This window comes from Dromiciops gliroides, chromosome 5, assembly GCF_019393635.1.
Source record: "Dromiciops gliroides isolate mDroGli1 chromosome 5, mDroGli1.pri, whole genome shotgun sequence".
In the NCBI taxonomy this organism is placed as follows: Eukaryota; Metazoa; Chordata; class Mammalia; order Microbiotheria; family Microbiotheriidae; genus Dromiciops; species Dromiciops gliroides.
This window is the reverse complement of record NC_057865.1, coordinates 46,654,329-46,671,537: the sequence shown is the minus strand read 5'-3', so window position 1 is coordinate 46,671,537 and position 17,209 is coordinate 46,654,329. Positions and strand designations below refer to the sequence as shown.

General features: G+C 40.6%; 1 protein-coding gene across 2 annotated transcripts in view; it reads left to right on the top strand.

Annotated features, from left to right (window-relative positions):
* GLB1 (galactosidase beta 1) overlaps nt 1–17,209 on the top strand; it is a 65,089-nt gene that overhangs the window by 18,295 nt on the left and 29,585 nt on the right. For both annotated transcript variants that reach the window (XM_043967819.1, XM_043967820.1), the window contains exons 3-9: nt 1,583–1,733; nt 3,029–3,089; nt 5,378–5,472; nt 9,584–9,764; nt 12,655–12,713; nt 14,486–14,607; nt 15,149–15,189. In XM_043967819.1, the coding sequence (XP_043823754.1) occupies nt 1,583–1,733; nt 3,029–3,089; nt 5,378–5,472; nt 9,584–9,764; nt 12,655–12,713; nt 14,486–14,607; nt 15,149–15,189 (710 nt within the window). The remainder of the gene's footprint in view (nt 1–1,582; nt 1,734–3,028; nt 3,090–5,377; nt 5,473–9,583; nt 9,765–12,654; nt 12,714–14,485; nt 14,608–15,148; nt 15,190–17,209) is intronic.

The window sequence follows — 17,209 nt, the reverse complement described above, 5'->3', positions numbered from 1 at the left end:
GCATGATTTTTAAAGATAGGGTTTTTTTTTTTTTAAAAAAGCCCAGAGGTTGGTGGTAGCTGTGAGTTAATTCATTGGGGAAAGCCATACATCTGATGAATCACTCACCCACCCATCTCTGTGACTCTTGTACAGAGGAAAGTGGCTGAATGACCTCACCATCCACAGCCATCGAATGCTATGTGGTTTAGGCATTTCGTGGCCAATCTCGGCATCCCTTAAATACATGTGCTTGGTGGGCAGCAACTCAACAAAAACACTCCCATAATGTGCACAGAAACCTTAGTGTTCTTATCCCCCTATGAATAGATGGGGAAGCTATAGAAAAAATAGATGTCACCTAGTCTGTGGCACAAAGCTCTTCAGAGATGCGATTTCAACTTATTTGGCACCTACTGTAGTAGTCCCCATGCTAAGCTCGGAGAATATAGATACTAGCAGAAAGAAAGTTATTCCATGCCCTCAAGTAACTTAACCTTCTAAAGAAGGAAGGTGAACAGGTGGGAGAAGAGAGATAAAGGTACTCAGCATTGGGGCTTGATGAGAGTTGGAACCGGAATGATCTAAGACAATTCCTTTTTTTTTTTTTTTTTGGTGAGGCAGTTGGGGTTAAGTGACTTGCCCAGGGTCACACAGCTAGTAAGTGTCAAGGGTCTGAGGCTGTATTTGAACTCGGGTCCTTCTGAATCCACTGTGCCACCTAGCTGCCCCAATCCAAGACAATTCCAAAGAACCCACCATGAAAAATGCTCTCCACCTCCAGAGAGAGAACTGATGGACTCTTGGCAAAGATACTGGAGTGTTTTGCCATTTCCTTCTCCAGCTCATTTTCCAGATGAGGAAACTGAGGCAAACAGGCTTCACTTGCCTAGGATCTCACAGCTAGTGTCTGAAGCCAGATTGGAACTAATGAGTATTTGAAGTAATGATGATGATGGATGATGAGTGGGGTCCTTAGTTTCTGCATTTATCTAATTATACTAGATATTGTCTAAAGGCACATCGAGTTCTAAATCCTGTAATCTAGTGGAATGAAGCTTAAATTGGAGTATTTCACTTACCGTTGGCAAATATCACAGGAACTTGTGATTTTAAAGGATTGTCACTAGATGGCAGCATTTTTGTGTGTTTGGTTAATAGCTGCTTTTCAGTGCAATGGATGCTGTGAAAATAATTGAGCAAATAATAAGATGTAGTACCACCTAGGTGCCTTCCAATTCTGGATGAACATAATGGAACAACCAATACATTTCCAGCAGGGTTTCCACCTCTAGAGCTAATTTAGTTTCTTGTCTCTAAAATAAAGGTTTTTAATATTAAAATAGCAACATCAAATAGTAGTAAGCTATGAAAACTGAAGGACTACAAGATGGAGCAAGATTAAAAGAAATGCAGATATCTACATAGCACCTTCAGGAAGTTTTAGGCTTGTGTTCAATATAAGATACCTTTCTAATTAACCATTCCCTTCTCCATTTTTTTTTTAAATACATAAGCAAAAGTAGATGTGAAAAGGTGGTCATTCCATACTCCCTGTTGACTTTGTCAAATACTTAAGAAGAAAATGTTCTTTTCTTGCCAGATATGTGCCCTGGAACTTCCATGAACCTGTTCCTGGAATGTATCGGTTCTCTGGTGATTACGATTTGGAATATTTCCTACAGGTTGCTCAAGAGGTTGGACTATTAGTTATACTGAGGCCAGGACCTTACATCTGTGCAGAATGGGACATGGTGAGTGATTCCTGCAAGTAGTTTCTGTCCTTTGGTGCTGAATTCCATGGATTTAGTTAGTTGTAAGTTTTCTTTTAAAACATGGCTAATATGGAAATATCTTTTGTATGACTGAACATATATAATCTACATCAAATTGCTTGCCTTCCCAATGGGTGAGGGAAAAACTGGAGGAAGAGATTTAGAATCATTTAAAAAAATGAATGTAGGGGGCAGCTAGGTAGCACAGTGGATAAAGCACTGGCCCTGGATTCAGGAGGACCTGAGTTCAAATCCGGCCTCAGACACTTGACACTTTACTAGCTGTGTGGCCCTGGGCAAGTCATTTAACCCTCATTGCCCCGCCCCCCCCAATGAATGTTAAAATTTTTTACATGTAATTGGGAAATAATTAATGAATAAAAAATATATCAAATAGATGACATGTTTAGTCCTTCCTGGCAGAAGTTAAGCTTCCTGTCAGCAAATGGATGGATGCCTGTGTTGAGGATAGAATGAGGATGAAAATTGGGAAATATGAATTAATATTATTATACTTCATTTAAATTGTTAACAAGCATAATAAGAAATGGCTTCTTCTAACAGAGTTTAACCATTTAAGCCTCCTAGCAAATCTAGGTATTACAGGTATGATTATCCTCATTTTTACGCATGAGGAATGAGGAAAGTGAAGCCTAGACAATGTTAAATGACTTATCCAGGGTCACACAACTCATATGTATCAGAATAGGCATTTGAAACCCAAGCCTTTTCCATTTTAAGCTTAGGACAATATCCACTTCCCCTGCTGCTTTTTTTTTTTTTTGGTGAGGCAATTGGGGTCAAGTGACTTGCCCAGGGTCACACAGCTAGTAAGTGTCAAGTGTCTAAGGTCAGATTTGAACTCAGGTCTTCCTGAATCCAGGGCTGGCACTTTATCCACTGTGCCACCTAGCTGCTCCCTCCCCTGCTGCTTCTTATTAAACAGTTTACTCATAGAAAGTCATTCTATTTAAATTTTACAAAATGGGTATTAAACTTCATGAAAGGAAGCGGAACCCTGTCTTATCTTGTGCCTGGAAAACAGCTAATGAAACCTAACTTTCTCCTCTCTCCTTGGCAGAGGGGTAGTGGACTCAATGCTCTTGGTTGTTTTGACTTATCTATTATTTATCTTTGTTTCTAGGGGAACATCAGTACTTGGGGTTGCAGGGGTAGGAGAGGAGGGGTAATAGACACAAATGACTGATTTTAAAAACAACAACTATCAATACATCTTTTCTAAAAAGATAATTTTTTCCCCCCTCCAACCCTAGGGTGGCTTACCTGCTTGGCTGTTAGAGAAACAATCAATTGTGCTCCGTTCTTCTGATGATGGTGAGTTGCTACCAGCACAGGCTTGATAGCCAAAAAAAAAAAAAAAAAAGCAATTTCGATTGTTTTGTCAGAAAGGTAGTACAAAGTTTAGTAAATTTAATCATCACCAGGCTCTATGAGCCTCTTCACGTGTTTCTCTGTGTTTCGTGAAAGTCATAGGTAGTTTGGTGAAGCCTAGACTCCTCAGAATAATGTATTTAAATGCATAAAATAACCATGAGATTACAAGGAAACCAATTCTATTGAAATACAAGTAATAAATAAAACTCACAGACTCCAGTTTAAGGTAAAGTGTAGAGTCAGTTTCACTAAAGATAATATCTGAAGTGCTTGGCCAGGAATGAGGAAGCTCCATCTGCATTGGGAAGGGGCTCTTGCTGATTTACCCAGGACCACACTGTCACTGTTAGTGGTGAGATGTGAACCTCTGGCTTCCTGACCTCAAGGCTGGGCTGGGTTTCTCTAATTACTTAAGACTATGCCACCTTGCCTATGTAGCATTTGCCTATTTATCATAGAGGTAATAGAATCCATTCTCTCTCTCTCTCTCTCTCTCTCTCTCTCTCTCTCTCTCTCTCTCTCTCTCTCTTCCCCCCCCTTCCTTTGCCCTTTCTCTTTGTTTCTTCTTCTCCCTCCTCTGTGTGCCCTTTCTTTCTCCCTCAGGCCTCTGTTTCTTTCTCTGTTCTTTCTGTTTCTTCTTCTCCCTTCTTCTGTCCTTTCTGTCTTGTCTCTGTCTCTTTTTCTCTCTATCTCTGTGTCTCTTTGACTCTCTTCCCTTCCTAAAAGCCTACTTCATTAAGAGGAAGTAGCTTCCTTAGGCATTGGCAAGATTGAAGTCAATAGTGGAAACTTTAGTGTTTTCTGTGGTCATAACAGTACCTCCTGTTGACTACCTGAGCCCATGTCTTCCATTCAACTGGTGATGCAATGTAACCAGTGATCAATTCTCAGGAGCCATTGAGCTACTTTCTCAAAGGCTCAAATTCCTGATTGCTAATTACTTTGTTATTCTTTTTTTTTTTTTTTGTGAGGCAATTGGGGTTAAGTGACTTTCCCAGGGTCACACAGCTAGTAAGTGTGTGTTAAGTGGCCGGATTTGAACTCAGGTACTCCTGACTCCAGGGCCGGTGCTCTATCCACTGTACCACCTAGCTGCCCCTTACTTTGTTATTCTTTTTTCTTTTTTATTTTTTGCGGGGCAATGGGGGTTAAGTGACTTGCCCAGGGTCACACAGCTAGTAAGTGTCTGAGGCTGGATTTGAACTCAGGTACTCCTGAATCCAAGGCCGATGCTTTATCCACTGCACCACCTAGCTGCCCCTACTTTGTTATTCTTAATGGTGAGAGCTAACATTTATGTCAGTTTACCTTGGGACACAGGTGCTATTCTTATCCCCATTTTATAAATGAATAACCAAGCCTTATTCTAACATTTCTGGTCCTCCTTCAGTTCCTCATTGCAGTGACTGAGGGTTAAGTGATTTGCCCAGGGTCTCACAGCTAATAAGTGTCAAGTGCTGAGACCGGATTTGAACTCAGGTCCTCTTGAATCCAGGGCCAGTGCTTTATCCACTGCACCACCTAGCTGCCCCTGAGTTCCTTTTTTATGTTTTCTTGACTTTTTTTTTCTTATTCTCACTCTCCAACCCAGTCCCACCCCTGATAGAACCTTCTCCTTTACCCCTGTAACAAAGAAGGAGCATTAAACAAAACAACCCAATGCAACTCAGCTCTCCAAGCCTGTGCAGAGAGGATACAACCTCTGGTAGATGTTACCCAGATGTAGAGAGCTTTGGGAGTACGGGTCCTATGTTTCATTCATGAAGAGTTTGGCCGCAAGGTGATCAATTTCATGTAAAAGATCTTGTTTTATAAATTTAACAAATATGAGCAGTTATTTCAGGATACTGAGAATAGGAAAGATAATATATGAAATGATGGAATTCTATTTCACACATTTTGTATGGTTTTTGTAAAAAAAAAAAAAAGAAATGGCAGTAACAACTGCTGTGTCTGTTACTGTCTCATCAATGATCCTCTCCTCTCCTCTCCTCTCTTCCTTCTATTTCCTCTCTATCTTCTTGAATTCAAATCCAACCTCAGACACTAACTGTATGACCCTGGGTAAGTCATTTTACCCTGCTTGCCTCCATTTTCTCCAGGATCTTTACCAAGAAAACCCCAAATGGGGTCATGAAGAGTTGGACGTGACTGATCAACTGATTGTGATTAAGATTTTGGAAACATAAGTAGTGAGCTTTATGTTCCTTGTTCCTTTTGTTTCTCAGATTACCTTGAAGCGGTGGATAAGTGGTTGGGAGTCCTTCTGCCCATGATAAAACCTCACCTCTATGAGAATGGAGGGCCGATTATATCAGTCCAGGTAAGAGTCAGGAGGGTTCTCATGGAGTTGTTGTGAAGCTCAAATGGGACAGTGTATGTAAAGCACTATATTATTGCATGCTGAAATGATATTAATAATCATTAGTGCTTTGCATATGTATTACTTTATGATCCTCACAGCAATCTTGTGAGGGAAGTGCTATAGTTAAAGTATTATCTCCATTTTATAGATGAGGCAATGGAAATTCAGAAAAAGGTGACTTGGCCAAGGTCGCATAATATTTGAGGGTGGGATTTGGATCCGGGCCATCCTCATTCTTAAGTACAACACTCTATCCACTCTACCACACTGCTCCTGCTTTGCAAATCATTTAGCATCATTTTCAGTTTCTTCGTCCTTAAAATAAAGGGGTTGGACTAAATCATCTCTTGAGTTAATTCTGTAACCTGGGAAGAAAGTAAAAAGTTTTTCCCCCATGGGCTTTTACTTTATTTTGGGGGGGGGGCAGTGAGGGTTAAGTGACTTGCCCAGGGTCACAGAGCTAGTAAGTATCTAGTGTTTGAGGTAGGATTTGAACTCAGGTCCTCCTGAATCCAGGGCTGGTGCTTTATCTACTGTGCCACCTAGCTGCCCCCCTTCATTTTACAGATGAGGAAACTGAGTCCCGAAAAGTTAAATGACTTATTCAAAGGTACACAGTGAGCATTAGAAGCAGAATTTGAACCAAGATGGTTCGATTGCAGAGACAGTTGTTCTTTTACTTTATTATACTCTGCCCCAGTCCTCTTTTCTATTTCTTGGTTTCCTTCCATTTTTTGTAAAATCCTTCATGTAAGAGGGTATCTGATAAATTGGATTGTTGGTCAGGATGGATCAGATACTATATACATTAAAAAACAAACAAACCAAGTCTGAATTTCAAAATGAAAACCCATTAATATCTCTGGTCAAGGCCATGCTTTGAACATTGTTGTCTGTAGGCCCTCATTTATGTGACTAAGGTTTGGGGACTTTTGTGGTGCTTTTCCTTAGAACCTTCTCCCTAGTCTTTCCTCAGTGTCTCTTATCCCCTCTTACTTTCTCACATAGTCTGGCTTTCTTTATCTGTCCTTTTTCTTCAGCCCCTGCTTCTCCCTAAATCACTTTCATTTCTCCCCACAGCTTCCCCACCACATTGTTATTGAAACCCTAAGTCATCTTGAGCTCTCTAGAATCTGGTAGAGGTTTGCAGCCTCTCCTTGAAATTTCCTCCGATATTCGGCCCTAGTCAATTTAGAGTGATAAGTAGCCCCCCTCATCAGAGGAGGCCGGGGCTATCAGATTTGATGAGGGAGATTTGGGGGGAAGATTAAGGGAATGTTCCTGGTGTACAAGATGATAGCAGGTGGCTGATTCCTATCTTAAGACTTTCACAAGTATGATAACCTATTCATATCAGGAGGCCAAGAAGGACCACACTGTCTTTACCCTGAGCATTCAGGACTGGCACTACAGGGTCCTTGTGATTAGCCTGGTGATTTTGGCTCGTCTTTCATGTCAGAGCCTGGCCAGAATTGAGTCAGATCAGAAGAATCAGACCAGTGGGGGTAAGGTAAACATTTAGCCCACTGACTCTGTGGTTGTCTTGTCAACTATACCGGAAACAATTATGATTAAGCTAAATTTACTGAAATTTCACCTACAACTACAACAGAATCTGTTTCTGTTTGGAGTTGTCAACATGCTCCTCCTCATTATTTTGGACAGTCCACTCACTGTCCGTCGGTCAGTAAACGTTTAAGTGCCTTCTTTGTACCAGGCACTGTGCTCAATTGTGGGGATACAAAAAAAAGGGCAAAAGACAGCCCTCATCCTCAGGAAGCTTGCAGTCTTAACATGTACAAGCAAGTTATCTACAAGGTAAAATATTATTAAAAAAGAAGGCATTAGAATTAAGAGGTTAGGGGGCAGCTAGGTGGGGCAGTGGATAGAGCACTGGCCCTGGATTCAGGAGTTCCTGAGTTCAAATTTGGCCTCAGACGCTTGACACTTACTAGCTGTGTGACCTTGGGCAAGTCACTTAACCCTCACTGCCTCGCAAAACAAACAAACAAACAAACAAACAAAAAAACAAAATTAGAATTAAGAGGTTGAGAAAGGCTTGCCAGTAGCTGAAGATGTAGAGGGAGAGATTCCAGGCCTAAGGGGACAGTCAAATGCCCAGAACTGAGAAGTGTCTCATTCATGGAATAGGCAGTATCACCAGACCAGAGGGTATAAGAAGGCTAAAGGCAGGGAGGGGTGGGAGATTATGAAGGGCTTTGAACATCAAAGAATTTTGTATTTGATCCTGGAGATGATAGGGAACCACTGGAATTTATTGAACTGGGGATGGTGTGTGACTTGATTTATACTTTGGCAGCTCAATGAAGGATGGATTGGAGTGCATCAAGACTTAGGCAGATTGGGGCAGTTAGGTGGCGCAGTGGATAGAGCACTGGCCCTGGAGTCAGGAGTTCAAATCTGGCCTCAGACACTTAACACTTACTAGCTGTGTGACCCTGGGCAAGTCACTTAACCCCAATTGCCTCCCCCCCCCCCAAAAAAAAAAGATTTCAGTAGTCTAAGCTTGAATTTATGAGATCCTGCACTAGAGTGGTGGGGATTTTTCAGGAAGAAGGAGATGTGGGCATGCTTTTAAGCAGGAGGAAATGAGTCAGTAGACAGGGAGAGATTGCAAATAAGTGAAAGACTAGGAATGACAGGGGGTGCATTGTTCGAGATGGGATGGAATGGGATTGAGGTGAAAAAGTTAGCCTTGGTAAGGAGTAGGACCACCTCATGTGAAGGAGGAGAGAGTAGCAGAAGGTACCTGGGTGATAGGAGATGAGGAAGAGGGGAGAAGAGGGAGTTCATGACCAATGGCCTCAGAGAGAGAGAGAGAGAGAGAGAGAGAGAGAGAGAGAGAGAGAGAGAGAGAGAGAGAGAGAGAGAGAGAGTGTGTGTGTGTGTGTGTGTGTGTGTGTGTGTGTGTGTTACTCCATATCCCTTTCCTCTGTCTTCCTGCCTCTTTTGATGTCATTTATTGCTTCTTTCTCCCACTTTTTTTTCTAGCCTTCCCCATCTCATGGTCACCTCTCTCCTTTAGCTATAGGAGAGATCCAAAGCATCTTTTTCAAAAGTAGAATTCTATGTCTTGGGGCAGCTAGATGGCGCAGTGGATAGAGCACCGGCCCTGGAGTCAGGAGTACCTGAGTTCAAATCCGGCCTCAGACACTTAACACTTACTAGCTGTGTGACCCTGGGCAAGTCACTTAACCCCAATTGCCTCACTAAAAAAAAAAGAAAGAAAGAATTCTATGTCTTTCTAATCTCAAGAGCAGGCAAAAGTGGAATAATATTATGTTTTCACTTGAAAAAGACTTATTCACCTAGGAAACCTCCCTTTTTTTTTTGTGGTGGTTTAGTATTCTTCCAGAGATAAGATGCCTCTCAAGGGTTCTTAACTGAATTTGTGCGAGTCAATGGATACTCTCTTGGGGAGTCTGGTGAAGCTTATGGATCCTTTTCCAGAAGAAATATATATATAAAATTGCAAAGGAAGCCAATTATTTTGAAATAGCTTTGAAGATATTTTTTAAAATTCATGGGCCTCCAAACAACCCCCTCTTTAGAGACACCAATGATAAGTGAGTTCATAGATTAGGAACAGAGATAGTCAAAGTGCTAATGGAGTGTAAGAAAGAGCACAATGCTAATGCCATCCTGTCTTTGTGGGCCACAGATACCTTTATTTCTCAGATCAGGTCTCCTAACTTCTTGAAAAGTTGTATTTCCCATGGCAGCTTTTGTATTCTTAGAAGCTTTGAAATAACAAAATATGAAAGTATTTTCCCAAAGGCTCAGGAAAACTTCTCTATGTCCTTTGATATGAAAGGAAATAAATTCTAAAGGTTACCCTGCATGTGTACATTTTTCATAAAGTAGCTTTGTTTAGATAAGTATACTACTTTTTAAATAATGATAATAATAATAGTAATTCCCCATAATCTTGGGGTGGAGTTTGTGATATATTGCTTATCTCTCACAAAGCAGTGTGGCTTGGAATGCCTAGGGCAAGATGTTGAATTTCCAGATCATGATGGATTTTCTCTTTTCATGTAATTCACAGGTTGAAAATGAATACGGTAGCTACTTTAATTGTGACTTCATCTACCTTCGTCATCTCGAAAAAGTCTTCCGCCAGCACCTTGGGAAAAATGTGGTTCTCTTCACCACCGATGGTGCTGATGACGATTTATTAACGTGTGGGGCTCTGCAGGGTCTTTATGCGACAGTAGACTTTGGAGCAGGTGAGTAGCCAAATTAAGAAACAGGATGGTCTGAGCTAGCAGTGTTAGGGTGTTTTGGCTTTTCCCCATCTTAACCACCATGTTTTTAGATGTACAATAAGAATATAACTAAATGAATGATAATTCATCTTTTCATGAAAGAGCTAATAAGTTAATAAGCAGTGCATTTATCTTCCTATAGTGTTTTAGGATTTACAAAAAGTTACAAAATGCTTTTGTATAAGTTACTTCAGTTAAAAATTTAGAATATCTAAAGTGCTAGGCCTGGAATTATTTAGAAAGACTTATCTTTGTGAGTTCAAATCTGGCTTGGACACTTCCTAGCTGTGAGACTCTGGGCAAATAGCTTAGCTCTGCTTGCCTCAGTTTCTTCATCTGGAAGAAGTGGCAAACCATCCTCCTATCTCTGCCAAGAAAACTCAAAATGGGGTCATGATTGAAAAACGACTATACAACAAATCAATGTATTAAGCGCTGTTCAACAAACCTTGGAGGTATATATTACACCCATTTTACAATTGAGGAAACTTTGGGCAAATCACTTAACCTCATTTCTTACCCCATGCCCAGTGCTCTATTCACTGTACCACCTAGCTGCCCCTCAGGTACATATGTGTAGATTAAATGAGATCATGTATGTAAAGGGCTTTGCAAACCTTAAAAGCTATAAAAATGCTACCTATTATCATCATGGCTCCTCTCCTCCCAAAATAGGACTAGCAGGCCCCATGGGATATCCCTCACCTTTTCCCCCAGCAATGCTGGGCATATGCTTTGGATTTCTTTATGCTAAGTGTGCTGGGGACAAATTTTTTTTTGGCAGGGCAGTGAGAGTTAAGTGACTTGCCCAGGGTCACACAGCTAGTAAGTATCAAGTGTCTGAGGTCGGATTTGAACTCAGGTACTTTATCCACTGCGCCACCTAGCTGCCGCCTGGTGACAAATTTTAAATTTTAATTAAAAATTAATTTTAATTTTATTTTTTAAATTTATGGAATGAAACAAACATGTCCATAACATAGTACAATAAAAATTTGTACATGACAAATAAAAGCAGCCCTGTCCTCAAGGAATTTATTTTCTATGAGGGAAACAAAATGCATGTATGTGAAATATATCTTGGGCAAAAATAAGGCAGTTTCAGGGCACAGGAACAGCAGGTAGAGGGACTGTGGCAAGCATCAAGCTCAGCCTCATCTAGAAAGAGGAGCTTAATTAGGCAACCTTTGAAGGAAGCCAGGGGTGCTGAGGCAGACAAAAGCCGGAAGTTACCAGACTCCTGGTTTGACCTTAGTCATCAGCTTATCAGCTCTTCAGGCTCTTCCTCTGCCATCTGTCACAACACCTGGTTTTTGCTTTGAAAAACAGTCTGTTGAGTGACATGAATGCTCTGTCAGCCTTGGATGCTCCTGAAAGCAAAGCCAGAGTAATTGACTTTCTGTATGACATGGTCTTCATTTCAAAGTCTTTGTTCATTTTGCAAAAAAAAAAAAAAAATTATACATATATAATATAGTGTGTATGTGCGTACATACACATGTATATATATGTATACATATTATAGATACACAAATGCATTTTTCTTTCTCTAAAGATGTGCCAGAGTATCCTGATATTTCACATTGAAAGCCATTCTTTAATACATTTGGGTTCTTGAGCTTTTATATTAATTTTTAAGTGTTATTTTATTATAAAAAATACTTAGGAAGACAATTTGTTTAGATCATGAGTGCCCACAGCTAGTTGGTTGCATAGGAAGTGGTGATGATTTCCTCCCCCTGGACAAGTTCTCTCTGCTGGGAAAGATGATTGGCGTCTCTTAAAAGTGCACAGCGATGGGGCAGCTAGGTGGCGAAGTGGATAAGGCACTAGCCTTGCAGGAGGACCTGAGTTCAAACCCAGCCTCAGACACTTACTAGCTGTGTGACCCTGGGCAAGTCACTTAACCCCCATTGCCCTGCCCCCCCCCCAAAAAAAATTTGCACAGCGGGGGCAGTTAGGTGGAGCAGTGGATAAGGCACTGGCCTTGGATTCAGGAGGACCTGAGTTCAAATCCAGCCTCAGACACTTGACACTTACTGGCTGTGTGACCCTGGGCAAGTCACTTAACCCCGATTGCCCTGCAAAAAACAAAACAAAACAAAAGTGCACAGCTCTGCCTTTTTGTGTAGCATCCTTTTCTCTGCAGTCAAAAGCCTTCTCAGGGGAAGAAGCAATGGAGTCAAGGGTCTAGAGTGGTCGGTTACAAAGTGGGCCAGAAACAGAAGTTGGAAGATTGTAGGGTCATTGACCTCCAGCTGGAAGGGACCCTCTTCCCCTTCTTTTACCCTTGCCCCAAGTTGCTTAATCTCAGTAAAATGAAGGGACTCTAGGTTTAGAACAAAACCCCTGCTTTTAATAGGCCCATAGTCTGGATGGGTGGGCAAGACAGGTGAGCATGAAGAATCCCTAGTAGAGTAGGGACTGGACCATTGATGTCATAGACACTAAGAGGTCCCCAGTGAAGAAATAACCCCCTCTCTACCAGTGCAGGCGGGTACCTTTTTCATAGGGTTACAGTTAGTATGGGTCAAAAGCAGGCCTAATTATCTATGATCATATGTGGTATAGCATATTTATTCTATAACATACTAGATCAAAATATTAATATCAATATTCAGTGCAATTCTTTTAAACATTGATTAAGCACTGACTGTGCCAAGCACTGTACCTACCTTGAAGGACAGACTGTGTGGATTGATGTAGACGGGGGGATTCTGGGGTGGGACTGGGGAGATCCTTGATGTCCTAAATTCTTTTGATTTTCTAATTCCATGAGAATTCCCATGATTTTCCCCTGCCCCCACCCCCCAAATAAAAAAAAATCTGCTTAATCTCCTATACCTTGCAGGTGGCAACATTACGGAATTTTTCGGATACCAGAGGAAGTTTGAGCCCAAAGGACCCTTGGTAAGGTTTTTTTTGTTTCAAATTAGGGAAGGATGGACCCCAAATATAAATGACTGTTATAGGGGTCATGAAACATGAAGGACAAAGAGTCCCAGAATTTCAGCCTTAGCTTGTATATTCCAACCCATACATACCTACTCAAATTTACTTTCCTGACTCGTGGCCATGAAGACAGTGATGGGGAGGAAGTAACGGACGAGCTTTTCTTCACATTGAGCCCCAATCTACCTCCCTGCTAGTTCTAGCCATTGTCCAAGTTCGGATTTCTGGGGCAAAGCTGGACAAATCTAATATCTCTTCACATACTTGAAGTTTTCTCTTCTCTGGGATAAATAGCTCTTTTTTCACCTCATTCTTATGGCCACGTGTCTGCTCCATCCTCATTCTATTGGATTTATTTAACTGTTTAAATTTTTAAATGTCCCCCCCCTCCAGTAGAATATAAACTCTTAAAGGCAGAGACTGTTCTCAGAATCCTAGGGGTTTGATTGTTAGGGCATACATTTTTCTTTTTTTTTTTTTAGTGAGGCAGTTGGGGTTAAGTGACTTGCCCAGGGTCACACAGCTAGTAAGTGTTAAGTGTCTGAGGCCGGATTTGAACTCAGGTACTCCTGACTCCAGGGCCAGTGCTCTATCCACTGCGCCAGCTAGCTGCCCCCCCCCCCATTTTTCTTATTTTAAGTAAGTCAGAATTATAAGATATAAACTGATCATAAATAATTTGGTAATTATAGGAACAATTTTTTTTAAAATGGGTAATTTTGCTCTCCTATCCTAGTAGATTTTAAATTATTTAATATATAAAACTTTGTGTGACCCTGGGCAAGTCACTTACCCCTCATTGCCCTGCAAAAAAAAAATAATAATAATAATAGAATTCCCTCATGCTTGTTATTTGCAGCTAGGTGGTGCAGTCGATAGGGTGCCAGGCCTGGAGTCAGGAAGACTCCTCTTCCTGAGTTCAAATCTGGCATCAGATACTTCCTTGCTGTGTGACCCTGGGCTTAACCCTGTTTGCCTCAGTTTTCTCATCTGTAAAATGAGCTGGAGAAGGAAATAGTAAACCATCCTATAATCTTTGTCAAGAAAATCCCAAATGGGGTTATGAGGAGTAGAAAAACAACTACAAAAGTGCTTTGCAACACCTTAATTTGCATGCAAGGGCTTGCTATTACAACAAATTAAATAAATAAATAAATAAATAAAAGGTTGCACTATATGCTCTAGCTCTAAAAGAATCCCTTGTAGCTCTAACATTCTTCCCCCTCCCAGATATCCGTTTTTTTTTTTAAATCAATATCTTTAGTGCACTTTAATTTCCCATCCCCTCTTCCATGTAGAAAAAAATATAAAGAAAAAGCATTTCAATTAAACTATACAACTAAGAATTCGAATATGACAATATTTACAATGTTTCACCCCCGATAGTTTTTAGGGGAGAGTTTTAAGTCTAACTCCCTGTAATACCATGATAAAATACCATAATAGTGTCATTCTGCACCAGGCCACTTATAAGGTATATAGTTTAAAAGGTATAATACAGGGGACGGCTAGGTGGCGCAGTGGATAAAGTACCAGCCTTAGATTCAGGAGTACCTGAGTTCAAATCCGGCCTCAGACACTTGACTTACTAACTGTGTGACCCTGGGCAAGTCACTTAACCCCCATTGCCCAGAAAAAAAAAAAAAGGTATAATACACTTCCATTCTGTAGTGGTGGTTGTTACAAGCGAGGTTCTCCCTTGTTTATTCCCAACCCCTTTTTGCTTGTAGGTCAATTCAGAGTTCTACAGTGGATGGTTAGACCACTGGGGTGAAAAGCACCAGAAAGTCCCCACTGAAGGAGTTGTCAACTCTCTCACTGATATGCTTTCCCGAGGTGCTAACGTTAACTTGTGAGTGAACTTGGAGAAAGAATTTTTATTCTCACTTATTTTTCAATGAATATAAGCAACTCTTTGGAGGTGTATAGTGAACACTAAATTGATTTTTCTTGGTTGCTAGTTATCTCCAGTTCTTTGTTATAATGTATTATATTGATTTGAATGTGACACCCCCCCAAGTTTAGGCCTTGTTCCTAACATGAGATCTCTTTGAAAGGCAACAAATGTAGGTAGATAAGTAACAGTGTGCCTTAGTAGACAAGACTAGAGATGGCCTGTTGGCCCTGGGATCGCTGCTTTTGTGATGTGTATTGGCAGTGATTGGCACATATACTAAATACTTGTTGAACTGAATATTTCTCAAGCTAGGACTGTCTTTTGTGAGTTGCTGTGTTGAAATTTTTTAATTGCATTTTTTGGTTGTGCCATGGTAACCTTATCTAGGGGGAATAGTTGCTTTTTGTGGCTTTATCTTTTGCTGAAATCCAAGGCAACAAGGAGTCTTTTCCTTGTTTCCAGCCAAACTCTTGACCAATTGTCTTTTTCATTTTAGGTACATGTTTATAGGTGGGACCAATTTTGGCTACTGGAATGGTGAGTTCATTTGATCTATTGGATTTTCATCTTTAGTTTTCTTTTGAAATCTGGATGGTAAAAGCAGATTATATTTACATTCTATAAATTGTTTCTTTTTTTAAAAAATGTAATAATAAATATAATTTACCACTGTCTTTGTATTTGAAGGTTTCCCAATTTCATTGCTTTTTCCAGAGACAAGGATACTTCCCTTTTTTGGGGGGGGGGTCACCTCTATGCCCCACCCTTTCCCTTTTATTCCTACTCTCCACATCTTCAAGTATGCCTTTATTTAGCGAAGCATTCCTCTTGATAAAATGGGGCCTAATCTCCTAGGTCTCAGATTCATGCCAGCCAGTGGCTCCTGGGCTGGTGAAATTACTGTGGTTTTCCTTTCTTTAAGTATGAGAGTTGATGCATGAATCACCAACTTAGTGGTTGGGTAAGGAAAGAAAGAAGTTGTTAACTTAAACAATACTGCACATAGATCTCTAGGAGGGTCAGGGGGTGAAAATAATCACATGAGGGTTTTAGCATTGTTTACAAATTTGATTTACTTGCATACAAGTATTTCAGTGGTCCTGTAGTATTTAAAAAATTTTTATGTTTATATTTTTAATTTCCTACCCCCACTCTTACCATTTTCAATTGCCCAAATCGTTCCTTGTAACAAATATGCACAACCAAGTAAAAATTAACACTTGGGCATCTAGGTGGTGCAGTGAGTAGAGTGTCAGGCTTAGAATCAGGACAATTCATCTTTGTGAGTTCAAATCCAGGTTGAGATACTTAATTGCTGTGAGACTCCAGGCAAGTCACTTAATCCTGTTTGCTTCAGTTTCCTCATCCATAAAATAAGCTGGAGAAGAAAATGACAAACCACTCCAGTATCCGAAAACCTCAAATGGGCTCTGATAATATAGGCCTCATTCCACATCTGTAACCCAACAGTCTACTGAGTGTTGAAATAGCTGTTTAACCATCAGTCTCCTGAAGTCATCAGTTCTTTTGTCTTCAATGTGTTTCATGTCCTCATGTTTTTTAAATAAAACTTTGACTCTCTCCCCTCCTAGCACCAAGCTGAACACAGTTACTTAATAAATCATGAAGTAATGGTTTTAAAGGAAGGTTTTGTTTTTGCCTGTATTTCTCCTGCCCAGAAATGTTAATGAATGCATGAATGCAAAAAAAAAAAAACCCACTTTTTTTTTTTGGTGAGGCAATTTGGGTTAAGTGACTTGTCCAGGGTCACACAGCTAGTAAGTGTTAAGTGTCTGAGGCTGGATTTGATGTCAGGTCTTCCTGAATCCAGGGCCGGTGCTCTATCCACTGCGCCACCTAGCTGCCCCTCCCATCTGTTTTAATTAATTAATTAATTTTTTTAGTGAGGCAATTGGGGTTAAGTGACTTGCTCAGGGTCACACAGCTAGTAAGTGTTAAGTGTCTGAGGCCGGATTTGAACTCAGGTACTCCTGACTCCAGGGCCGGTGCTTTATCCACTGCGCCACCTAGCTGCCCCCCATCTGTTTTAAAAAAGCTAATAAACATTTCTCATTTGACACACATGCATGGCTTCTCCTTGTCATCTTCCAATTTTGTGGTGGCACCTGGGTGTGAACATAACTCTCAATAGAGTAAAATGAGACTGGATTTCCAATTTGTTACCTGAAAATAAGCCACGTTAGCTTTTCTAGTAGTCACTACTTAAACTGTTCTGCTACGAGTGTTGCTTTATTTCTTCTCTGGGGTCAAGTTTGGTCCTTATAATTTTATAGCCTTTATTTTCTATTGTTCTCATTCTTCCCATTTATGCTATCATCATTTTGGATTTCTTCTTCTTTAGTTCTGCCTTGCTTCAGTCTTTGCAGAGCAGATCAATCCTACTTCCACTTTCAGCTAAACCATCCTTCAAATACTTGAAGACTGTACTCCTTGCCCTTCAAGAGCCCTGTGTCTAGAAGATGCTTGAGGATACTTGCTTGACTTAACTGCTCCAAAATGATTGCCTTTCACAGAACCTCTTCTCACCCTTTCCGTT